This window comes from Somniosus microcephalus, chromosome 4, assembly GCF_052327205.1.
Source record: "Somniosus microcephalus isolate GS21.2 chromosome 4, FLI_Smic_1.0, whole genome shotgun sequence".
Taxonomy (NCBI): Eukaryota; Metazoa; Chordata; class Chondrichthyes; order Squaliformes; family Somniosidae; genus Somniosus; species Somniosus microcephalus.
In genome coordinates, this window is record NC_140990.1 from 171,774,038 (window position 1) to 171,799,874 (window position 25,837).

At 46.5% G+C, this 25,837-nt stretch overlaps 1 protein-coding gene across 2 annotated transcripts in view; it reads right to left on the bottom strand.

Annotated features, from left to right (window-relative positions):
* LOC147119990 (neuropilin-2-like) overlaps positions 1–25,837 on the bottom strand; it is a 111,321-nt gene that overhangs the window by 55,387 nt on the left and 30,097 nt on the right. For both annotated transcript variants that reach the window (XM_085985461.1, XM_085985462.1), the window contains exons 4-7: positions 17,846–18,076; positions 16,447–16,602; positions 13,720–13,889; positions 8,087–8,242 (exon numbers count right to left, since the gene is read on the bottom strand). In XM_085985461.1, coding sequence (XP_085841587.1) covers positions 8,087–8,242; positions 13,720–13,889; positions 16,447–16,602; positions 17,846–18,076 — 713 coding nt within the window. The remainder of the gene's footprint in view (positions 1–8,086; positions 8,243–13,719; positions 13,890–16,446; positions 16,603–17,845; positions 18,077–25,837) is intronic.

A 25,837-nucleotide genomic window follows, 5' to 3' on the forward strand; every position in this document is an offset into this window, starting at 1 on the left:
ATACTGCTCACGAGACTCAAGTAACTCAACTGGACAGTAGGTTCTCAATGATCAAGAGTCTGTACTACTGAACACATTGGGCATTAGATAGGACATTTTTTTTTTTAATGAGGCTCTATATCAAGAAACGAGGAACAGGAACCAGAAAGGCTGGTAGCACAGGTAGCAACCATCAGGTTCAAAAGCCCTCTCCAAGATGCACTTTTACACCAACAGTGAGTGACTTTGGTCTCAGTTTCCAGCCAGGTCACTACAGGGAACTGCAGGAAGTGCTTTACACTCCAGGTGATGATGGTTCTTGTACAGTCTTCTCCCTCAATGGCATTCATGCATCTCTCCAGCCAAGTATTAAATTAACTCCTGAGGATTGCTTCAGAAAAGTAAGCAAGATAACACTTCTATTTTAATAGCTCCTTATCGCATATGAAACATATCAAAGGCCTTCACACAGTGAACTACTTCTGAGTGCATTGACTGATGCTACATAGGCAAATGCAGCAACCATTCTGTGCCAGCACCATCCCATAAACAGCAATGAGATGAATGATCTGTCAATCTGTTTTCGGTGGTCATGGTGGAGGAAGGAATATTCATCAGGTATTTGAATAGTGCCACAAGGAAGATAGGGCCTTTGTTTCTTCTCTCATTCTTTCTTTATCTCAAACTTTTTTTCTCTCATTCTTTTTCCCCCTCTCCCCATTGTCAAGAATCTGTCTCGATTGCTGATATCGGGATGTAATAATGTAAGGGGCTGATTGTGGTATGATTGGCCAGTAGATTGTGATTTCACCAGTGAATGGCTGCAGAGAGGTCACTTGTGTGAAGTGAAAGTTCCCTCAACCAACATCGATCGCTAAAACAGATTATCTGTTCATTATCACGTTCCTGTCTGTGGGAACTTGCTATGCACAAATTAGCTAACCGCGTTTCCTACATTACAACAGCAACTACACTTGACAAAGTTCTTTGTTGGCTATAAAGCACTTTGGGACGTCCTGAGGTCAGGAAAGGTGCTATATAAATGCAAGTCTTTCCTTTTACTCACAGTTGGTGGTTGCCGCTTCAATCCTCCAAAGTCTCAATTGTCACAATGTTGTGACGCTGTCTCCCCGGCTGACAACTGCACATCAACAATGAAATTGGGTTCCCTTGGAGACCCACAGAAAGCACTGCTCTCAGTAAGTACCCAGCTGCCACTAGCTGATCGTTATTACATGGAACCTGGAGCAGACCCCCCTCTCCCCACCCCCTCCCCTCACCATCCACCCCAACCCGCCGTGACTCACCACAAACTCCCGGCCTACTGCTGAATTCCCTCAAGTACCCTGACACTGAGCTGATGCCTGGGCCTCCCAGATAATAGGGGGGTAAGAGAGAGTGGCATGTTGACAGGATTAATGCTTTAAGTGGGAATGTGAGAAAGAAGCAAAGCAAGTGCTAAATTTCACATTCCTCAAACTATTTACTGAGCTATAATTGTGCAAGAAATCCACCTTGTCTAGACAAAAGATCAGCAGCACGAGCTTCTAATTCCTTCTCTCTGCTGCTGTGTTTTGATACTTGTAATATAATCTGGGACCCTTCAGTCCCAAGGAAAAGTCTCGTCATCAACATTGTACTCAGAAAGCAAACCGTTAAAAAGAATTCTAACAAACTTCTCACTTCCTTTAATCTATTTATTTTTAATTAAAATTTTTTATTTTTGTTCCAGTGATGAATGCTCATTGCAGGAATTGCTTTATTGTTCCTGACCCTAATGGAAAAAGAGAGCTGGACCAGTAGAGATACGCTCAGTAACATAAGACACTGGGCAGGGGTTACTGAGTGACGGTGTGAGGGAGCTGGATTAACATCAGTAGAGATACAGTCAGTAACAAAAGGCACTGGGCAGCGGTTACTGAGTGACAGTGTGAGGGAGCTGGATTAACATCAGTAGAGATACAGTCAGTAATACAGGGCGCTGGGGGGTGGAGTTACTGAGTGACAGTGTGAGGGAGCTGGATTAACATCAGTAGAGATACAGTCAGTAATACAGGGTGCTGGGGAAGGGGTTACTGAGTGACAGTTTGAGGGAGCTGGATTAACATCAGTAGAGATACAGTCAGTAATACAGGGCGCTGGGGTGAGGGGTTAATGAGTAACGGTGTGAGGGAGCTGGATTAACATCAGTAGAGATACAGTCAGTGACACAGGGTGCTGGGGTAGGGGATACTGAGTGACAGTGTGAGGGAGCTGGATTAACATCAGTAGAGGTACAGTCAGCAACACTGTGCTGGGGGGAGGGGTTACTGAGTGACAGTGTGAGGGAGCTGGATTAACATCAGTAGAGATACAGTCAGTGACATAGGGCGCTGGGGAGAGGGGTTACTGAGTGACAGTGTGAGGGAGCTGGATTAACATCAGTAGAGATACAGTCAGTGCTTTGTGCATTGAGTGCTGCTGGAGTTTTGGTAAGTGGGAGAAAAATCATTTAAGTGTATTTTGTGAATTTTAGTGTGTTAAGAAGTCAATTATTTGAAGTAAGTTTAATTTTTTAAGGGTATATTAAACTATTGGGCAGTTTAAACCAGAAGTAGAATCCGGGTATAAAAGGGGAGGGGCTATTGCTGTGCACGGAGTGCTTTGTGCATTGAGTGCTGCTGGAGTTTTGGTAAGTGGGAGATTCGGGCAAGTGGGAGGCGAGGGTGTGTTTTTTGCTCTGTTTTTCCCCCCACTCCCAGGCTTAGACAGCACTGCGGAAGCGGAGCAGCGAGACGAGTCAACCAAACAGGCCACACAGACAGTATTCAAGGAGGAGGTTGGTGATCAGCTGGTTGGTTGGTTTTCTTCCTTCTCTTCTCTTTTATACCTTTAAGTTGGTAAGTCCTATTGAATACTGGTGTGATATTATCATCTATATCTGGGCAGGGTCGTCATAACTAATAATAAGAAATTTAATTAATTATATAGAATGGAGCAGGTGATGTGTTACTGTTGCGAGATGTGGGAGCCGGTGGACCCCATTGAGGCTCACGGTGATTACATCTGCGACAAGTGTTTGCTGTTAGAGGAACTCAAGTTCCATGTTATGGAGCTTGAGACCGAGCTTCAGACACTGCAACACATCAGGGAGGGGGAGAAGTTCCTGGACTCTGTGTTTCAGGAGATGGTCCCACCTATGAAGTTAATTACTGCAGATGTAGTCCATGGTCAGGGACAGGATGGTGTGACTACGAGTGAGGAAGGTACAGGGATCCAGGATGTAGTGTTGCAGGAGACGCAGCCCTTGCTCTTGTCCAGCAGGATCGAGGTTCTTACTCCCTGTGAGGGCGGGAGCGGGGACTGCAGGGAGGATGAGCAACCTGGCCACAGCACCGTGGTACAGGGGGCCATTCAAGTGGAGGGAGTAAAAAGAAATGTTGTAGTGGTAGGGGATAGTATCATTAGGGGAATAGATAGGGTTCTCTGCAGTCAAGAGCGGGAGTCCCAAAGGCTGTGTTGCCTGCCCGGTGCCAGGGTTAAGGACATCTCTTCTGGGCTAGAAAGAAACTTGGAGTGGGAGGGGGAGGATCCAGTTGTCATGGTCCATGTTGGTACAAACGACGTAGATAGGACAAGGAAGACGGTTCTGTTAAAGGAGTATGAGCAGCTAGGGGTCAAATTAAAAAACAGAACTTCAAGGGTAATAATTTCTGGGTTATTACCTGAGCCACGAGCGAATTTGGCTAGGATAAATAAAATTAAAGAGTTAAATGCGTGGCTCAAAGACTGGTGTGGGAGAAATGGGTTTTGCTTCTTGGGACACTGGCACCAGTACTGGGACAGGAGGGAGCTGTTCCGTTGGGACGGACTCCACTTGGCCAGTGCTGGGACTAGAGTCCTGGCAAATCATATAACTAGGGCTGTAGAGAGGGCTTTAAACTAATTAGTGGGGGGGAGGTTTCTAGAGAGCAAATAATAGAAATGACAACAGAGAAGGTCATAGACTTATGTAGCAGTGGGGGAATTAAAAAACAGAATGTGTCAGGAAGGGACAGAAGGTATGGAGTAAAAAGTAAAGTACTAAAAAGGGAAAAAACAGGAACTAAGTGTTACAAAACATATTTGAAAGTTCTTTATCTGAATGCACGTAGCATTCGTAACAAAATGAATGAGTTAACGGCACAAATAATGACATATGGGTATGATCTTGTGGCCATTACAGAAACATGGCTGCAGGGTGACCATGACTGGGAATTAAACATACCAGGTTATTTAACAATCAGGAAGGACAGGCAGGAAGGGAGAGGAGGTGGAGTGGCGATGTTAATAAAGGAAGGAATCACTATAATACAAAGAAATGATATTGGGTCAAAGGAGCAGGATAGTGAAACAGTTTGGGTGGAGATAAGGAATAATAAGGGGAAAAAAACACTAGTGGGTGTAGTCTATAGGCCTCCGAACAGTTGCAACTCTGTTGGACAGAGTATTAATCAGGAAATAGTTGAGGCTTGTAATAAGGGAACAGCTATAATTATGGGGGATTTTAATTATCATATTAACTGGACAAATCAAATTGGGCAGAGCAGCCTTGAGGATGAGTTCATTGAATGTATTAGGGATGGGTTTCTTGAGCAGTATGTAACTGAACCGACCAGGGGGCAAGCAACCTTAGATTTGGTCCTGTGTAATGAGACAGGATTAATTAAAAATGTCCTAGTAAAGGATCCCCTTGGAATGAGTGACCATAACATGGTTGAATTCCATATTCAATTAGAGGGTGAGAAGGTTGGATCTCAAACAAGTGTGCTGAGCTTGAGTAAAGGAGACTATGAAGGTATGAGAGCAGAATTGATTAGAGTGGACTGGGAAAATAGATTAAAGGGTAAGACGGTACATGATCAGTGGTGTACATTTAAGGAGTTATTTTACAACTTCCAAAAAAAATATATTCCACTGAGGAAAAAAGGGTGTAAAAGAAAAGATAGCCATCTGTGGCTAAGTAAAGTAATTAAGGATAGTATCCGACTAAAAACAAGGGCATATAAGGTAGCCAAATCTAGTGGGAGGATGGAAGATTGGGAAGTCTTTAAAAGACAGCAAAAAATAACTAAAAGATTGATAAAGGGAAGATAGATTATGAAAGTAAATTAGCAAAAAATATAAAAACAGACAGCAAAAGTTTCTATAGTTATATAAAAAGAAAAAGGGTGGCTAAAGTAAATGTTGGTCTCTTAGAGGATGAGACCAGGAAATTAAATGGTGGGAAACATGGAGATGGCAAAAACACTGAACAATTATTTTGTATCAGTCTTTACAGTAGAGGACACTAAGAATATCCCAACACTGGACAAACAGGGGGCTCTAGGGGGAGAGGAGCTAAATACAATTAAAATCACTAAGGAAGTGGTACTTGGTAAAATAATGGGACTCAAGGCGGATAAATCCCCTGGACCTGATGGCTTGCATCCTAGGGTCTTGAGGGAAGTGGCGGTAGGGATTGTGGATGCATTGGTAATAATTTTCCAAAACTCACTGGACTCAGCAAAGGTCCCGGCAGATTGGAAAACTGCTAATGCAACACCCTTATTTAAAAAGGGTAGTAGGCAGAAGGCTGGAAACTATAGACCTGTTAGCCTAACATCTGTGGTTGGTAAAATGTTAGAGTCCATTATTAAGGAGACAGTAACGGGACATTTGGATAAACATAATTTAATAGGACAAACTCAGCATGGTTTCATGAAGGGGAAGTCATGTTTGACAAATTTGCTTGAGTTTTTTGAGGAAGTAACATACAGGGTGGATAAAGGGGAACCAGTGGACGTAGTGTATTTAGACTTCCAAAAGGCATTTGACAAGGTGCCACACAAAAGATTATTGCTCAAGATAAAAAATCACAGGATTGGGGGTAATATTCTGGCGTGGGTGGAGGATTGGCTCTCTAACAGAAAGCAGAGAGTTGGGATAAATGGTTCGTTCTCAGATTGGCAACCAGTAACTAGTGGTGTTCCGCAGGGGTCTGTGCTGGGTCCCCAACTCTTTACAATCTATATTAACGATTTGGAGGAGGGGACCGAGTGTAACATATCAAAGTTTGCAGATGATACAAAGATGGGAGGGAAAGTAGTGAGTGAGGAGGACATAAAAAACCTGCAAAGGGACATAGACAGGCTAAGTAAGTGGGCAGAGATTTGGCAGATGGAATACAATACTGGAAAGTGTGAGGTTATGCACTTTGGCAGGAAAAATGATAGAGCAAGTTATTATCTTAATGGCAAGAAACTGGAAAGTACTGTAGTACAAAGGGATCTGGGGGTCCTGGTGCACGAAACTCAAAAAGTTAGTATGCAGGTGCAGCAAGTGATCAAGAAGGCCAATGGAATGTTGGCTTTTATTGCTAGGGGGATGGAATATAAAAACAGGGAGGTATTGCTGCAGTTGTACAAGGTATTGGTGAGACCGCACCTGGAATACTGCATACAGTTTTGGTGTCCATACTTAAGAAAAGACATACTTGCTCTCGAGTCAGTACAAAGAAGGTTCACTCGGTTAATCCCGGGGATGAGGGGGTGGTCATATGAGGAGAGGTTGAGTAGATTGGGACTCTACTCATTGGAGTTCAGAAGAATGAGAGGTGATCTTATTGAAACATATAAGATTGTGAAGGGGCTTGATCGGGTGGATGCGGTGAGGATGTTCCCAATGAAGGGTGAAACTAGAACTAGGGGGCATAATCTTAAAATAAGGGGCTGCTCTTTCAAAACTGAGGTGAGGAGAAACTTCTTCACTCAGAGGGTGGTGGGTTTGTGGAATTTGCTGCCCCAGAAGGCTGTGGAAGCTACATCATTAAATAAATTTAAAACAGAAATAGATAGTTTCATAGAAGTAAAGGGAATTAAGGGTTACGGGGAGCGGGCAGGAAATTGGACATGAGTCTAGGTTCGGAATGGTCATGGCCCTGTGGGTAGTGGAGTGGGCCCAGGGGCCGTGTAGCCTTGTTCTGCTCCTACTGTGTTCTAATTCTGTGTTAGATTTCAGGAGATGGTTTTATTCCTGTTCCTGGCTGGGGTGGAGATCGCCTTTACAGAAGGTAAGTACTGTAGAAAATATAGAGACAGTGATCTCCTGGAAGAATTTCGATCGCCTAGATGGGTCGGAGAGGAATTTCCCAGATTTTTTTCTCCCACATTGGCCATTGGGTCTTCATCTGGTTTATCGCCTCTCCCGGGAGATCACATGGGTTCGGGTGGATCCAGAGTGATAGAAGATTTGAGGTTAGGATCAGACCAGCCATGATCTTATTGAATGGTGGAGCAGGCTCGAGGGGCCGATTGGCCTACTCCTGCTCCTATTTCTTATGTTCTTAATACAGGGCGCTGAGGTGAGGGGATACTGAGTGACAGTGTGAGGGAGCTGGATTAACATCAGTAGAGATACAGTCAGTAATACAGGGCGCTGAGGTGAGGGGTTACTGAGTGACTGTGTGAGGGAGCTGGATTAACATCCGTAGAGATACAGTCAGTAACACAGGGCGCTGGGGAGAGGGGTTACTGAGTGATGGTGTGAGGGAGCTGGATTAACATCAGTAGAGATACAGTCAACAACACTGTGTTGGGGGGAGGGGTTACTGAGTGATGGTGTGAGAGACTGTACATGTACAGGCACATGTATATTGAAAGAATATGGATTTGATTGATATTAATGTCTGTCTTGATGAAACTACACATGCCAGTTTGTGTTCACAGCTGAGATAGGATGCTCAGGGAATCCCTAAATAAATTACTGCAAACCAGCTAATTCCAGTTTCATAACTGAATGACCATTTACCGTCGGCTCCAAGCCATTCAAACAATTTTTTGAGTAGGAAATCTGAGGCCTGGATCTAAAAACAAAATGAGAAGTGTTCCATTCCTCTCCCCCAAGTGCCGACACAGACCGCTCAGCAAAAAAAAATATCAATGGTGGGAGCGGCCATTAGGAATATAGGAACAGAAGGGGGCCATTTAACCCCTTGAGCCTATTCCGTCATTCAATCAGATCATGGCTGATCTGCATCTCGCCTCCATTTACCCACCTAGGTTGCAGATCCCTCAGTACCCTTGCCCAACATAAATCTATCCGCCATTACCTTGTGGTTCTTCCCTTGTCGATAGGTCATCCAGTCCTCTCCATTCGAGCTCACCTCCAGCTTGTAGGTGCTAACAAAGTAAGTCTTGAACGTATCAACAGAGATGGCTCCCTGGGTGGCAATGCCGGTCAGGATTTTCAGTATCCCAAGGTCCACCTGCAGAGAGAAGAGGAGGATAAGAAACAAACAAACACACTAAAGTCCCAAAAGTCAAATTAACTTAGGCATTTTGTTCTTCAAAAGAAGTTAAGGCCCCAGACTGTCTTGGAGTTGAAGGTTGGGGGCTGAAGGGGTGATATTGCCATTCTCTGCTCAAACCAACCACCACTAAGGTCTTCAAAAAAAAAACAAATACTTCTGGGCTTGATTGCTTTAGTCTAGTGTTGGTTCGAGGGCTTCGGAAAACTGCAAAGGGACTCAGGCTGGGTCTCAATGGTTTGGGTTCCTGGGGCCTTTTGAAGGGCCTTAAAGGGAGAAATCCCTAGGCTAGCCCAGGAGCTCCCCCTGACATGCTCCCTTGATCTGGGAACAGGTGGGCAGAAGAGCCGCTCGCACCCCCCGGACCTGGATTTACAAGGGATGGTCAAAATGGGGTAGAATCCCGGCGGGACTGGGTTGCCCCATATTCCGCTCCAGAGGCTGAAATCAGGCTTCTGCCATCTTCATCCAAGAATTTTGGGGCCTTATCGATTGTGAGAGAAGGCAATGGTGGCACATCCAATGCTATCTATCCCTGCAGCCTTCCCCAGTACGGAAGATGGAGGAAGACTATCCGCACACAGCAACGGGCAGTGGACGAGGTCGGAGCTGGTTTCAAACTGATCTTCCCATGGTAGCCAAGAGCAGGAACGTCAGGATGTGAAAATGTAATGAATCTATCAGCAGCCAAAATGCTTACTCAGATAATCATTAGCAAACTACCTCAGACGGACCACTCAAGCAAGACACCCCGCTCCATAATTTAATCAATTCATCACCTGCTCCTTTTGTGCTGCATAAACAATTTTTCTTAAATGTTGGTTGGGGGGAGGTGGCGGGGGGATGTTTAATTTTTATCAAACAGAGGCAGGAACACTGCTCTTTCCTTGCATCTCATTCGTAATGCAGCTCCCTTCTCTTTTGCTGTTAACCCTCTAATGCCCTGTATTCGATATTGGGATACAAATATATGAGCAATTTGAGGCATGATTTGTGGTAAATGTAGCTTGCTTGGGAGGAACAGGTGACATTGGACAATGGTTCCCAAAGCTCTCCACCACTGGGGTTTTCTTCGCCTCATGTCTGGGTCTGTTGTAGACTAACCGATAGCGATTGATTGCCACGATTAGTCAACAACTCCATTATGGTTGTGTCATGCGACTCCCAGGATGGTAGAACGAGAACTAGCTGAACCTTGGTCTTTTTTCGTCTATGTTCCTATCAGTTCCTAATGAGCAGAATAAATTAGGACCAGCTGTGGTGGAACTGTGGTAAAACCGGAGCAAAGTTAAACGGTCTCTGTCTGGTTTGCAGGGTATTACATAGAATGGACAGCACAGAAACAGGCCATTCAGCCCAACTGGTCTGTGCTGGTGCTTATACTCCACACTAACCTCCTCTCACCCTACTTCATCTCACCCTATCAACATATCCTTATATTCCTTTCTCCCTCATGTGCTTATCTAGTTTCCCCTTAAATCCGTCTGTGCTATTCGCCTCAACATCTCCATGTGGTAACGAGTTCCACATTCTGACCACTCGCTGGGTAAAGAAGTTTCTCCTAAATTCCCTATTGGATTTATTAGTGACTATCTTGTATTTATGGGCCCTAATTTTGGACTCCCCACAAGTGGAAACATCTTCTCTACATCTACCATATCAAACCCTTTCATAATCTTAAACAACTCTATCAGGTCACCCCTCAGCCTTCTCTTCTCTAGAAAAAAGAGCCCCAGCCAGTTCAGTCTTTCCTGATAGTTATAACCGTTCAGTGTCTTGATCTATTTCCGTGTCATTAGTGTGTGAATTCTTCTCACATCTTTAAAAAAATTCATTCTGGAGATGTGGGCGTCACTGGCAAGACCACATCACTTAATTGGCCATCCCTAATTGCCCTTGAGAAGGTGGTGGTGAGCTGCCTTCTTGAACCGCAGCAGTCCCTGTGGTGAAGGTATTCCCACAGTGCTGTTAGGGAGGAACTTCCAGGATTTTGACGCAGCGACGATGAAGAAACAGCCAATATATGACCAAGTCAGGATGGTGTGTGAGTGATGGTGTTGGAGGTGGTGGTGTTCCCATGCACCTGTTGCCTTTGTCCTTCTAGGTGGTAGAGGTCGTGGGTTTGGGAGGTGCTGCTGAAGAAGCCTTGGCGAGTTGCTGCAATACATCTTGCAGATGGTACACACTGCAGCCACGGTGCGCCGGTGGTGGGGGAGCGGATGTTTAAGGTGGTGGGGGGAGCGGATGTTTAAGGTGGTGGGGGAGCGGATGTTTAAGGTGGTGGGGGGAGTGGATGTTTAAGGTGGTGGGGGGAGTGGATGTTTAAGGTGGTGGGGGGAGTGGATGTTTAAGGTGGTGGGGGAGTGGATGTTTAAGGTGGTGGGGGGAGTGGATGTTTAAGGTGGTGGGGGGAGTGGATGTTTAAGGTGGTGGGGGGAGTGGATGTTTAAGGTGGTGGGGGGAGCGGATGTTTAAGGTGGTGGGGGGAGTGGATGTTTAAGGTGGTGGGGGGAGTGGATGTTTAAGGTGGTGGGGGGAGCGGATGTTTAAGGTGGTGGGGGAGGGGATGTTTAAGGTGGTGGGGGGAGTGGATGTTTAAGGTGGTGGGGGAGGGGATGTTTAAGGTGGTGGGGGGAGCGGATGTTTAAGGTGGTGGGGGGAGCGGATGTTTAAGGTGGTGGGGGGAGCGGATGTTTAAGGTGGTGGGGGGAGCGGATGTTTAAGGTGGTGGGGGGAGCGGATGTTTAAGGTGGTGGGGGGAGCGGATGTTTAAGGTGGTGGGGGAGCGGATGTTTAAGGTGGTGGGGGGAGTGGATGTTTAAGGTGGTGGGGGGAGTGGATGTTTAAGGTGGTGGGGGGAGCGGATGTTTAAGGTGGTGGGGGGAGGGGATGTTTAAGGTGGTGGGGGAGGGGATGTTTAAGGTGGTGGGGGAGGGGATGTTTAAGGTGGTGGGGGGAGGGGATGTTTAAGGCCCTAACCCACCCAAAGAGATTCTGGGGGAAGCATGGGCCCATCAGCCACCATTTTTATGTTGCCTGCGACCAATCACATTGTCCGTTTCTCATCAACACGGGTGTGCCAACTGTAGACAGTTGTCGGGTCCCAAGCCAAGGAGTCATGGTGGCCCTGAATAGACAATATGAAGGGTGTTTTGGGAGGGGGGAGGGGTGGCGTGTGGAGCAGGGGAATCGAGGGGAATAGGGTTGCCAACTCTGGTTGGAGATATTCCTGGAGGTTGTATCACATGATCTCCCGCCTCCAACCACCCCCACACTTGCATCATTGGTCGCTCGACATGTCCAACCTTACCAAGCACTACCTTCCCCAGGCCAAGTGGGAAACAAACAGACTCTCCATTACCTGATTGGATGATTCTATACTGTCAGTCAATCAGCCCTTTTCCCATCTGCAATGTTTTTATAGCTAATAAACAAAAGATTTCAAAGAACGGTTTCTTAAAATCACAATTTGTTAATGCCCCTATGCTTTTTCTCCTTGGTCGCTCACAACAGTGTCTTGGAGGTTAGTCTTTAATTCCTGGAGTCTCCAGGGCAATCCTGGAGGGTTGGCAACCCCAGAGGGGAAAGGAAGAGCAGAGAGATGCTGGATGTATCATGCCTACCTGCTGCTACGACTCACCCTGCCCGAGAAGATTGTAATGACAATAAAATCGATACGAGAGTGAATTCATCCAAACAATTCACTCAGTTTAAAAGCTGCCATCAATCCATTGCCAGTTAGCGCACTCTCTGGCATTCCTGAGCACCATTGGCTAATGAAAGTGGATCAATGTTAATTCAGGTGCAGTTTAATAGATAAGACGTCCCGCAGCCCCACAGCTTCCCTTTCAGCCAGACAGAAATTCAGGAGATCTTACTAAGAATGTTCATTAACCCTTAGCAGTTGAAGCAAATAGCATAGATGCATTTAAGGGGAAGATTGAGAAACACATGAGGGAGAAAGGAAAAGCAGGTTATGCTGATAGGCTGAGATGAAATAGAGTGGGAGGAGGCTGGTGTGGAGCATAAACACCGGCACAGACTAGTTGGGCCAAATGGCCTGTTTCTGTGCTGTACATTCTATGTAATTCTCAGCATTGGAAATGTCAGTACAGTTATTCATTTATTAAAGTAAAGAACCTGCGTTTAGAAAATGCTTTTCACGGCCTCAGGATGTCCCAAAGCGCAATGAAGTACAGTCATTGATGTAATGTAGGAAAGGCAGCAATCAATTTGCGCACAGTAAGGTCCCACAAACAGCAATGTGATAATAACCAGATAATCAGGGATGTTGGTTGAGGGATAAATGTTGGCCAGGACACTGGGGAGAACACCCCTGCTCTTCTTCGTAAAATGTCAGGGGATCTTTTCCGTCCACCTGAGAGGGCAGCCGGGGCCCTAATTTAACATCTGAAAGACAGCGGGGACCAGTTAAGGAGGGTCTGAGTGGATGTGATGGTCTCACTCCATGGGAGAGAGAAAAAGAGATGAAAAAGTGTGAGCGAGAAAGAAAGAGAACAAAACTAATTCTGTGTTTGGTGGCAGCAGAGGTTTGCAATTCTTGCCCTATGGAGTTTAATTGTTTTATTTTTATGTAAAATTTTGCATTGACTATTTATTTTAGTAGCTTAAAGCTAATATTACAGTAATAAAGCTATTCCTATTGTCTGAGCATCTTTATTTCTGCAATAGTAGTGTTTTCTTCAGTTACTATGTATGAGCTGAAAACTTAGGAACCATGTCAGCCCAAGGAAACAGGAACCTTCCTGAACTAGCTTTGGTTTAATTCAAGTTCCACGCCTCATAATGCACGTACCCACTGTGTAATCAGAGGAGCTCACCATTGGTAGGGAAACTCTTCTTTACTCAGAGAGTGGTTAGAATGTGAAACTTGCTATCACATGGAGTGGTTGAGGCAAACAGCATAAATGCATTTAAGGGGAAGCTGGTTAAGCACACGAGGGAGAAAGGAATAGAAGGATATTCTGATAGGGTGCGATGAAGTAGGGTGGGAGGAGGCTCGTGTGGAAGATAAAACACTGGCATAGACCTGTTGGGCCGAATGGCCTGTTTCTGAGCTATTCTATGGAATTCTATGACAGAGCAAATCAGAGAAATTGGTCACCGCAGGGGAGGCCCACTTCAGAAATAACAAATTGTGATCCTGGCTAACCCGCTGATTGTCTAAATCTACCTTTACTTTCATGCCTACCTTTGACGAGACCTACAATGGCCAATTCTTCACTGGGGACTTTGTACCCCTCCAAAAAACTGTGGTAGTATTCTTCAGCTAGCTGGCAGGCTTTTAATAGCTGCTGCTACACAACCTTCCTAAACCCCTACATGCAAGATCAGATCTTTTGGGCGCAGGTCAATGAGTATTATCTGCCCCTATATCTGAACCCTACAGGCACATTTTGGGATTCTTGTCATACCTGGATCCATTCCCTGACGGTGTCCTCGTTGGGTGTCCAACCATTGACGTGGTAATTGAGTCGTCCTTGGCTTGAGTCCCAGTTTCCCAAGGAATAGGAGGATGAAGCAGTGATCTGCATATTGCTGATCTGACCAGACTCCATTCCCAACGGGCCATTACACTGATAGGCTAGAAATACAATGGAACATGTTAACCAGCTGTAACCTTTGACCTGGTGTGCGGCTAAAGTTGGGCTTTTGCAAGGCAGCTGGATTTGTTCAAATGCATAAAGGAGATTGAAAGGCTATTGGTAAATTAAGGACACATATCAGATGGTTGACAGAGTACACAAGGAAATGGATCAACAGGCACTAATGTATCAGCTGCAAGAGTACAGCTCTGTCAGCCATTTTATATATACACACACTACAACAACTACTTGTATTTATATAGCACCTTTAACAGAGTAAAATTTCCCAAGGTGCTTCACAGGAGCATTATCAGACAAAATTTGACAACGGGCCACATAAGGAAATATTAGGACAGGTGACCAAAAACTTAGTCTAAGTTTTAAGGAGCGTCTTAAAGGGGAAACGAGAGGTAGAGAGGTTTAGGGAGGGAATTCCAGAGTTTAGGGCCTAGGCAACAGAAGGCACGGCCGACAATGGTAAAATCGGGGATGCACAAGAGGCCAGAACTGGAGGATCACAGATAGGTTGTGGGGCTGAAGGAGATTACAGAGATAGGAAGGGGCGAGGCCATGGAGAGATTTGAAAACAAGGATGAGAATTTTGAAATTGAGGCGTTGCTTAACCGGGAGCCAGTGTAGGTCAGCGAGCACAGGGGTGATGGGAGAACGGGACTTGGTGTGAATGGAACTAGGTAACATTATTAATTATTGAAGCTTGTTTCGAGTTGGATGCTAGATTTGTTTCAGTGTTACTCTTTCCCAGCTCTTAAGGAGTTAAGTTAGTGAACGATAAAAGTGGCTGGATAATTTAGACAAGACGGATGCTCTGGGTGAAGGTGTGTCTGGTAACGCAGTGAGACGGAACATTGTGGGGTAGAAATTCGGCTCGGGGTGGCCGCGCACAGCGGGCGGTATCGCGCCGGCCATTCACTTCAGTGGAACGGAACATCGGGTGGGGCGTAAACGGGCGGCCGATGTCATACCGTGCTCTTTGAGCTCCCGCCCCAAGCTGAATTTCTGCTCCCTGCATGTGTCGGCATATTACAGAGACACGCTATAAGACATTATAAGACAGCAATCCAATCAGAAGAGGCCCGATTGAGGCATAAATCTCTTCACGCCGCAGAGCTTGTAATAAGTCAGGGCTGCGAAAAGGCCATTCGGCCCCTCTTTCTAGCACGGAGGTGTCGGGACCGCAGCCTACAGGAAAAGTGACCCTTGAATCTCAGGCTCATGTCGCTTGTTGGCTGGTCTGTCTTGTCGGAATCCTGTGGGTCGGAAGGCCTTGGAAAGGGCCTGTTCTTAAACATCGTTCCCTGATGCAGACAAACAAGATCTGTTCGTCTTCGCGACTCAAGATGTATGCACATTAATGTGACCATGCGTTGCTGGGGATTTCCACCGCGAGTCCTCCTGATCGGCCCCAGTAACTATGGCGGGAGATCGGCTGAAACTCCATTCACCAGGTTTATCTGGAAATCATGCCAAAATTATGGCGGGATATCGGGAGAACCCCGAGAAAATTCCCAGTGTACATGTGCCCCCCGCACCCGAGACTCCATTTCATTCACCATGTAGCCACAAAGACACCTTCCTCTGGTCTATTGTCTAGCTTGGTAACTGTTCCAAGCATTTATCAGCCCTTAAGTAAAGAAAGTTGAAGCCTGAGATTCAATTACTGCCATAACTTCACCAACAGCCAATGTTATTTTTATTATGCCAGTCAACTAGTTATACCCTGGTAACGTAAAACTAACGACCCTCCCGTGGCATCGCTCACAACAGGTCAGGAGACGCACTGCCTTGTAACTGGTGGGTCACACTGTGGACCGCATGTGTATTATTCCAATGCTAAGGCAGAGCTGTGTTTAATTTGGCCTGTCCCCATTGAAGGCAACAGAGTCTTAATTACTGTAAAGCCTGAGGCCAATCAGAGGTTAACTCCCACTGATGAGAGAAGTTTGCAATGACAAATTTCTGGTGCCGGGACAGAAGAAACCAGCGTGAAATTACTGGCTTTAAAAAAAAATGCTTTTGCCATTCTGTAGTGCAAGTCTAAAATATGATGGACATTCACTAGATGCTAGTCTTGCACATATATAGGTAGAGGTGTTAATCAGGCCGAGGCTTGGGGTGGGGGAGGTAAACGGAAGGAGACTCATTGACCAGGTGCTAAACTAACGTTGTCCTATTGGTTCACGAGATACAACTGTGACAAGATTTATGGGGTTTGCATGTATCTTGTACATAACAGCCTCAGAATAATTGCCCCCATTTGCACCACGTGACGGTTTACCCATACCAGCCATCCTTGCGAAATCGCTAAGTGAGACCTTGAACGGAGTGCCTGTTATGGTCCAGTTAGGTTGATGTTTATGCTATGGACCTTCATTGGGTAGGAACTGATTTGAGTCCCTTTATAAGTTCATTTTGCTTGGGGCCCTTATTATCCAGTCTGCCTGAACTTGATTTGAATCCAGTTCCTGACGGTGAAAGGCCAGCCCTGCAACCCCTGCAGGTCACCCATTCCCCGTGAGGCTGCAATCTCCTACTTACAGTCCGCAGTTTCTTTCGTTGTGATGTTGTACTCGGCAGAGAAGCCATCTTTAGCCACGGCCATGTCAGTGTGGAAGGTGAGCGACATGATTCCAGTATCAGAACGGATCACTGTTGGGATCTTTGAACCACAATAGCGTCCAATCAGAGGGCTCACTGGGGAGGAGGAGGAAACATACAGAGGAGCTTGAAGGTGGAGCAATTTCCACGAGACATTTTCTTTCCAATCTTTCCAAAAACTAAAACATGCCAGAAATATACACAGCAGCTTGAACTGAAAAGCAGGTCAACATTTTGAGTGGGATCCTTCAGGGCAACTCAATCTTTGGCATTAATCTCCAGTCAGAGTTTCTGTTTGAAGGGCAGAGAGAAGTGACTGTGAGGGTATTAGTCCACAGGTACATTTTGCCAAAGAATTAAAATGAACAGTTTTTGCAATCTATTTGATTTCCTCTATTGTTCCCGTTGTGGACTCTCTCAGCGTCACACACGTTCCCTGCTAAAAGACTGTGCTAGTGTATAACCTTTTCTAAAAGAACCAATAAGAAGACACTAGGTTGCCCCAGCGTCATCCACTAAAAAAACAAATAAATGTGCTCCTTTTTAAAGGGTCACCACTAATAAAAAACTTAATCATAAAGGAAAAAGAAAACTTAGCAAACTAAATAATAACATGGTTCTGGACATCCACTATACACTCCTGTTGCTACGGTGGCCACCAGTCGCAGAAGGCCTCAAGCGTACCAGCAGACACTGTGAGCTCCTTCTCCTCGGCCACCCGGGCACAGACAAGATGGCGGAAGAGAGGCAGGCAGCCAGAGCGGCCACCACCCACCCCACCCCTACGGATAGCCACCTTGGACAGGCCCGGGGCAGACCCACGAGAAGGTCCTCCGACTTGCCCTCCCCCCTCCAGGAGCTGTGTGAGATTGGCCTAATGTGGCTTCTCCAACATTCCTTCATTCTCTGCTGGGAAAGCCCTGTCCTTAACCCACTACCTCTGCACAACAGGGCAGCCGAGGTCAGGAATCCAGTATGCAGGAGCCCGCAGGCTCCCACCCACCACACTAGGCTGGATTCATTTATTTCAGCATCTCCATCTCCACTGCCAAAGGCTTTGATCCATCATACTGCTCAGCGAATACTCCCTTCCTTGACGTCATGGAGAAAGGTAGAATTTATGTCAGTCCAATCCAATGTCCGACTTAAATCTTAGAAAAGCGTTCAGTTAAAAAAAAGCCACGGGGTGGTGGGGGGCGTTATTGGGTGAAATGGTGACAGAGAAAATACTTAAAATATTTAACAAAAGAAAATGAAGATGCTAAGGTGAGGAATACAACATTTGCTTCCATTTCACCGAAAGGCAGCTGGCCTTGCAAATCTCCGTGCCAACCCTTACCCTCTGGAAGGCCGTCCCAGACATCGAGACGGTCGTATCTGCAGTCTGTTGGTCCTATCTGCAGGGGGTCATACTCCAGGTCAAAGGTCAGCATAGTGAGGGTCACCTCTGACCTAGGCGGTGCCAGGATGATGTAAGTGCAGTACAGATTGTGAGGGTATTTGTCGGGAAAACTGGGAGACTCGATTGTGCCACTGGGAGCAGTGAAGTTCTTGGAGCAATCATCGGACCCTGCAAAGAAAAGAAAGGTAATAAGGCAACTAGTCAGAAGGGCATTGTACCCTGTGTAAACAGTGCATTAACTCTGGTGCTTCCCAATAGCCCCTGGGTCCATGCTTTCCATACTATAACTGCATCAGAACTGCCCTAACACTAAGGAACAATAGGACACTATTAAAACCTCCTTATGTGGCCAGGTCATTAATTTTAAATGTCCTACTAAATAACTGATACAACAACCTTCCTTTTAATGGGCAAAGGATCACTGGGTGAGCCATCATCATAGGAACCCTATCTCTGTAATCTCCTCCATCCCTACAACCCTCCAAGATATCTGTGCTCCTTCTCCAATTCTGCCCTCTTGAGCATCCCCGATTTTAATCGCTCCACCATTGACGGCCGTGCCTTCAGCTGCCAAGGCCCTGAGTTCTGGAATTCCCTCCCTAAACCTCTCCGCCTCTCTACCTCCCTTTCCTCCTTTAAGATGCTCCTTAAAACCTACTTCCATCTGGCCAAATGTCTCCTTATGTGGCCAGGTGTCAAATTTTGTTTGATAACGCTCCTGCGAAGTGCCTTGGGATGGTGTACTTCGTTAAAGGCGCTATATAAATACAAGTTGTTGTTGTTGAAAACATATTATGCTGTAAAGTGTAAAGCCGGAATTAATTTTTTTTTTATTCATTCTCAGGATGCAGGTGTCTCTAGCAAGGCCTTAACACCATTAGTTAGACTTTTTCCTGCACCCTTCAGCACAAAATCTTTTTATTAGTATGAGCTGATAATGGGGCAACGAGGCATCTAGGACCTCCGTGAACAACGGGACCAACAGTCTATCTCCTTAACCAACGAGATTTAAGGATTGAGAAAGATACAGAGGAACGACCGAGAAAGAAATAGGGTAAATCAGAGTCAAATATGATACAGAAAGAGAAATAAAGAGGGAGAGAAAGATTGATTGAGAGAAAAAAGATAGAATAGAAAAGTAAGAAAAAAAATGTAAAATTCAAAATTTGACATTATTAAAATCTCTAACAACCATTTACCACATGCAGGAATGAGACTGCGTAGTTTAAATTGTTCCCTTTCTGGGCCAGAGAGGTTGATTGGCATTGTATTAACAATGATCACTTTGTTAAAAGGGTACTTAGGCTATTAATTAACAACCCTAACTTTCTGTGGTGAGTTTAATAGGCAATTAATGTGCAAATCCTTAAAAATAACGGGGAGGCAAAGGGCAAGATGCCGTTTGTGCAAAGCAAATGGCGGAGCAACGTAAATTGACCAGAAAGTTCTGGAGATTCGCAACTCACGGTGCATCTCTTAAACCCCTCAATTTTCTGGCTGATTTGTGCATTAATACCAATGAGCGTCGTTAACACACTGTTAGTTTCCAGCAAGATCCCCCCACCCCCACCCCCTCCCCCGTTCACACACGTTAAATACAAAATCTATTTGTCTGGCAGTGTCTTCCTGCCTTGTCATGTTTTGTCTCACAGACTGCTAACAACACAAGAGTATGTCCCATTGTCACACCATATCACTGTAATTGCCACTGATCCCTCGGGATATACAGTTAAGTGTGTTTGAGTTGAACCAACGCATAACACAAAGGAATTGTACACATCATAAATAACAGCAGCTGGCTTGGATCATGTGTTACAAGGAGTAATGCAATCTCCAAAGGTTCAGATGACTTATAAACCAACTCAAGTTTCAGCCCGACAGCCTGGATGTCATTCGACAAACTTTTGTTTTTCTTTTGATAAACCTTCTCAATTGTGTTATGGCTCTGAAATGAACTGCAGGCCTGCTGTTAAATTTGTACACTTGAAAGCAATGCCTTCAGACTGCCCGCACAGACTGTTTTATCTCTCTGATTCATTACATCATCAAGGAAATGTCAGAAGCTTTTCCAATCGAGATCACTTTATTTACAACAAGCCCTCACTGTCTGGAAGTCACTGCTTCCCAGCTCTCACAAGGGCCAGTGCTATATACATAGAAATGCACGGGGTAGTTGCTCAGCCTGTACACCAGATGGTGCTGTCTGAGAATCAGGATTCAGGATTGTCCTGAAGTCTCTGAGAATGATAGATTAATCTCCAGGACACTACTCTGAGCAGCCCAGGAGATAAGTTATAGGAACATTAATAAACACGTGTGTGGTTTTTTTTTCATTTTCATTTTTTTTCATTACAACAGCAACTCCACTTCAAAAAGTATTTAATTGGCTGTAAAGCGCTTTGAGACGCCCAGCGGTCATGAAAGGCACTATGTAAATGCAAGTCTTTCTTTCTTTCATTTTCTTTGAACGCTTTTGTTTATTAGTTATAAAAATATTGTGAAGATGGGTGAAAGAAGGGCTGTTGCACTGACAGCCAAGAATCATCTAATGGGGCAGCACTTTCCAATCGGTCATGGGAAAGGCGGTGGCCCAGGAGGATGGATGTGTTGGTCAACCAATAGCGGGTGAGGTGGTTTGCGGTCATGTGATGAAACCTCCAGGAATGCGCCCAACCAGAGCTGCCGACACTACTCGGACTACAGAGAAGATGGTTGGACTGCATCCCTTCCCCGGGCTAGCTCAGCAGCAAGTGGAGAGAGATGGGGGCACACAGATTGGCTGGGAGCAACAGGCTTGGAGGGGCTGAATGGGCCTACTCCCCTTCCTATGACTCACACGGCGGCAGTAAGTTTGGGAATTCGGGAAACGTGAGCCACCTCTTTTAAGCTAAAGCCAGGGTCTGATGTAGGAGTTTGTATCTAAGCTAGTTGTTAGCAATTCACCTCGCAATACAGACCACCACGAATGCTTGCCTGTGGGTCCCTCCCTTGACAACAGAGAAGGCCAGAATGGGATATTTTTGCATTCATAATGTTTGAGTAACTGTGCATGCACGCAGCCACAATATAAGGTGAAATTTTACAATGTAAACAGGCCGTTAAAGCAAAATGAGACCTCCTCCGGAGGGCATTTATTAAGTTATTATCTCATGAGGAGGGTGGCAAAACAAAATCAGTCAGGGTTCCTGCTGCTGATCCCTGTCCAGTGACTCCTTGCTGGGAAGTGTGTTTGTGTGGGCATTGGATAAGGACAACAACAACAACTTGCATTTATATAGTGCCTTTAATGTAGTAAAATGTCCCAAGGCACTTCACAGGAGCGTAATCAAACAAAATTTGACACCGAGCCACATAAGGAGATATTAGGACAGATGATCAAAAGCTTGGTCAAAGAGGTAGGTTTTAAGGAGCGTCTCAAAGGAGGAGAGAGAGGTAGAGAGGCGGAGCGGTTTAGGTAGGGAATTTCAGAGCTTGGGGTGTAGACAGCTGAAGGCACGGCCGCCAATGGTGGAGCAAAGGAAATTGGGGATGTGCAAAAGGCCAGAATTGGGGGAACGCAGAGATCTTGGAGGATTGTTGGCAGGAGAAGGTTACAGAGATAGGGAGGATTTAAACACAAGGGTGGGAACCTTAAATTCGTCACGTTGCCAGATTGGGAGTCAATGTAGTTCAGCGAGCAGTGGGGTGATGGTTGAACAGGACTTGGTGTGAGTTAGTACAGGATTAGGCTTGGTTGTGACGCTTCCCCTCGTCAGGGAATCTAGAATGAGGGGTCATAGTCTCAGAATAAGGGGTCGCCCATTTAAGATGGAGATGAGGAGGAATTTCTTCTGAGGGTCGTGAATGTAATGTATGTACCTTTAAGGGGAGAACTACTTTTTACAGCTCCTGTATACTGTAGTACTGGCAGTGACCACACCTGTATATATACCCTGAGTAGTGATCTGTACAGTTAGTTCTAGAGTAACCCTCATTCAGTAAACACCTGTTGAATCGTTCCCTTCAGTCTGTTGTCTGATTATTGAAGGACACAACATTAAGATACACGGACATAACATTGGCGATGAGCAGATTCGAACCTACCTGCAACTCTGCATCACCTCCCAGGGATTCGCTCCTGGCGAACAGTGGAAGAAGGTCGAGTCCAGAAGCACGGGCATCGACCACGGGCAACCGCCCAGTCATCCAGCGGAGATTTGAGCATCGCAGGGGAGGCTGTCGAGAGCCAGGCTTGGCTTTCCAGTCACAGTGGCCCAGCAAAACGGGCTGGCAACAGGTACTGCGCAGACCCTTCCCGGACAGCGGCACAGAAAAAGGCCGAGCAGCGTCGACGGGGGAGAGAGGGCAGAGCGCACAGGGCGCAGCCGGTGTTCAGGACCGAGCGGCGTCAACGGGGGAGAGAGGCGAGAGAGAGCAGAGCACAGCCGGTGTTCAAGGGCCGAGCAGCATCGACGGGGGAGAGAGAGAGGGCAGAGCGCACCGGGCACAGCTGGTGTTCAGGACCGAGCGGCGTCAACGGGGGAGAGAGGCGAGAGAGAGCAGAGCGCAGCCGGTGTTCAAGGGCCGAGCAGCGTCAACGGGGGAGAGAGGCGCGCAGGAAAACGCGCAGAGCGCAGTCGGTGTTCAAGGGCCGAGCAGCGTCAATGGGAGAGAGAGGCGCGCAGGAAAACGCGAGGCGCTGCCATTGCCACGAGGACCGCAGAGAGCGGCGTTGGCAGCAGCGCAGGAGCAGCGCATGAAACGCACAGGGCGTCGCCATTTGCCACGAGGACCGCCGAGAGCAGCGTTGGCAGCAGCGCGGGAGACGCCATTTTAAGCCGCAGTGGGGAAGAAAGGAAAGCGCGGGAGACGCCATTTTAAGCCGCATCGGGGAAGAAAGGAAAGCGCGGGAGACGCCATTTTAAGCCAGTCTAACCACACCCAAAAATGCCGAAGAGCGGCAGTATCACAGCATTCGACAATGAAGTCGAAGATTGGACGACATATGTCGAACGCATAGAAGTATACTGCAAGGTGAATGAAGTGCCAGATGACAAGAAAGCGCTGGTATTGTTGAATTCAATGGGTGCAAAAACGTATGGCTTACTACGAAACCTAGTAACCCCAGAGAAGCCAGTAGAAAAGGATTTTGAAAACATAGTGTCAATCCTACAGGACCACTTAAACCCCACACCGCTGCTGATAGCAGAAAGATTTAAGTTTCACAAAAGGAACCAGCATAAAGATGAAAGTAATGCTGAGTATTTAACGGAACTGCGCAAGCTATCGAAACACTGCCAGTTTGGAACGGGACTAGCAGATACTTTAAGGGACAAGTTTGTGTGTGGGCTTCAAAGTGAAGGAACCCAGAAACGGCTTCTATCAGAAAAGGATCTTACGCTGGACAAGGCTTTCAGCATTGCAGTATCACACGAAGCAGCAGCACGGGGCGCTGCAGAGATACAACGGAGACCGCAAGAATATGGCACAAATGAAATGTCATACGGAACAGTGAAGTGCTATCGCTGCGGCAGAACAACACACGACCATAATGATTGCTGGTTCAAGGACAAAGTGTGCAGACAGTGTGGAAAAGTAGGACACATAGCAAGAGTCTGCAGGTCGGGAAAGAAAACCAGCAGCAAGAAATCTCCACAGGAGAAGTACAAGAAGGTACATAAGGTGACGGAGAGTAGTTCAGACGAACAGAAGAGTGATACAGACTCCGGAAGCAAGGAGCTGGGTTGTCTGAAACTACATAATGTGATCAAAACGGAGGATCACCAAACTATCTGGGTCACGCTCAAGATAGACGGAGTCCAAGTGAAAATGGAATTGGACACAGGATCAGCCCTAACAGTCATAAACCGAAGGGACTACAAGCGGCTATTCTCACATATACCCTTGAGAGATACAAAGATTGTCTTGAAGACGTACACGGGGCAAAAAGTCTACCCCAAAGGAAAAATAAGGGTGAACCTTATATATAACGGCAAGGAAACACCAAAAATGGACCTATATGTATAGCCAGATGGAAGACCACCACTACTAGGACGTGAATGGATCCGGAAGATACAGCTAGATTGGCATTCCATACAAGCACTGACTGTGGCTGACAAAAAGGATGACGACGTCACACCTGGGCGACTGTCAAAGATCCCAACTGACGCGAAAGAAGTGTTCCAGCAAGGACTCGGAACACTAAAAGGCATGACAGCGATGATTAAAATTGAAGAAAACGCAAGCCCAAAATTTTTTAAGGCCAGACCGGTACCTTATGCGATCCGCCCAGCCGTCGAAGCAGAGCTGGAGAGTCTGGAACATTCAGGTGTACTGTCCAAGGTAGACTGGAGCGAGTGGGCAACACCCATCGTCCCTGTGATGAAAAAGTCGTTGAGCAGCACGCCTGGGGAACCAAGGAAGGTTCGCATCTGTGGGGACTTTAAGGTAACAGTGAACCCGGTCCTTCACACCGTACAATGTCCACTTCCGCGGATTGAAGATATTTTCGCCTCGCTATCTGGAGGGAAATGCTTCACTAAGATTGATCTGGCCCAGGCGTATCTGCAAATGGAGGTAGAAGAAGCATCAAAAAAATACCTCACAATCAACACCCGTAAAGGTCTCTACCAATACAACCGGCTGGTATTCGGGGTAGCATCAGCTCCGGCTATTTGGCAGAGGGCAATGGAACAAGTCCTGCAAGGGATCCCAGGGACCCAGTGTTATTTGGACGACATCCTGGTCACGGGCGAAAATGACAGTGATCACCTTGCCAACCTGGAGCAGGTGCTCACTAGATTGCAGGAATATGGGCTCCGAGCTAACTGCCCCAAATGCGAGTTTTTTAGAAAACAGATCTCGTATTGTGGCCACGTTATCGATAAAGAGGGGTTACATAAGTCCCCAGAGAAGATTGAGGCAGTAGTCAAGGCTCCAGCACCGGAAAATGTGTCACAACTGAGGTCGTTCCTCAGGCTGGTAAACTACTACCATAAGTTCTTGCCAAATTTGTCTACAATACTACACCCACTGAACACCCTACTGCAAACTGGGGTGCCATGGAAGTGGAGTGACGAATGTAGACGAGCTTTCCAGAAGAGCAAAACACTAATCACATCGAACGAGGTATTGGCCCATTACAACCTGGCATTACCAATTCGGTTGGCATGTGATGCGTCACCCTATGGCATTGGAGCGGTGCTGTCGCACAAATTCTCGGACAGCTCAGAGAGGCCAATAGCCTTTGCGTCACGATCACTAACCTCAGCCGAGCGTAACTACGCCCAGATTGACTGGGAGGCCCTCAGCCTAGTGTGGGGAGTGAAAAAGTTCAATCACTATCTGCACGGGCAGAAGTTCACCTTGCTGACTGACCACCAACCACTTGTCTCCATCTTTAATCCAAAGAAGGGCGTTCCGGTGATGACTGCGCAACGGCTACAAAGATGGTCCCTTTTTCTAGGGGCGCACCAATATGAAATCGAGTATAAGGGCACGAAACAGCATGGAAACGCTGATGGGCTATCACGCCTGCCACTGCCTACTGTGGAGGAAGCACCAGCAGTGGATCCTGTCGAAATATTTCATTCGACTATAATTGAATGCTTGCCAGTAACTGACGCTGGTATAGAGAAGGAGACCCGAAATGACCCGACACTGTCTCGGGTATATGATTTGACGGTGAAGGGATGGCCAGCACATGGCGACTCACTGTTGCCAGCATTCTCATCCAGAAGAGAACAGCTGTCAGTATGCCAGGGGACCTTGATGTGTGGATCCCGAGTGGTAATTCCACCCAAGTTAAGGGAGAGAGCGCTCAATGAGCTTCACGAAGGTCATCTGGGAGGGGTGAAAATGAAAAGCCTTGCTAGGGCTTATGTGTGGTGGCCGGGGATCGATCAGCAAATCGAGGACCTGACAAAGAGCTGCTCAGGATGCCAGAAGGTC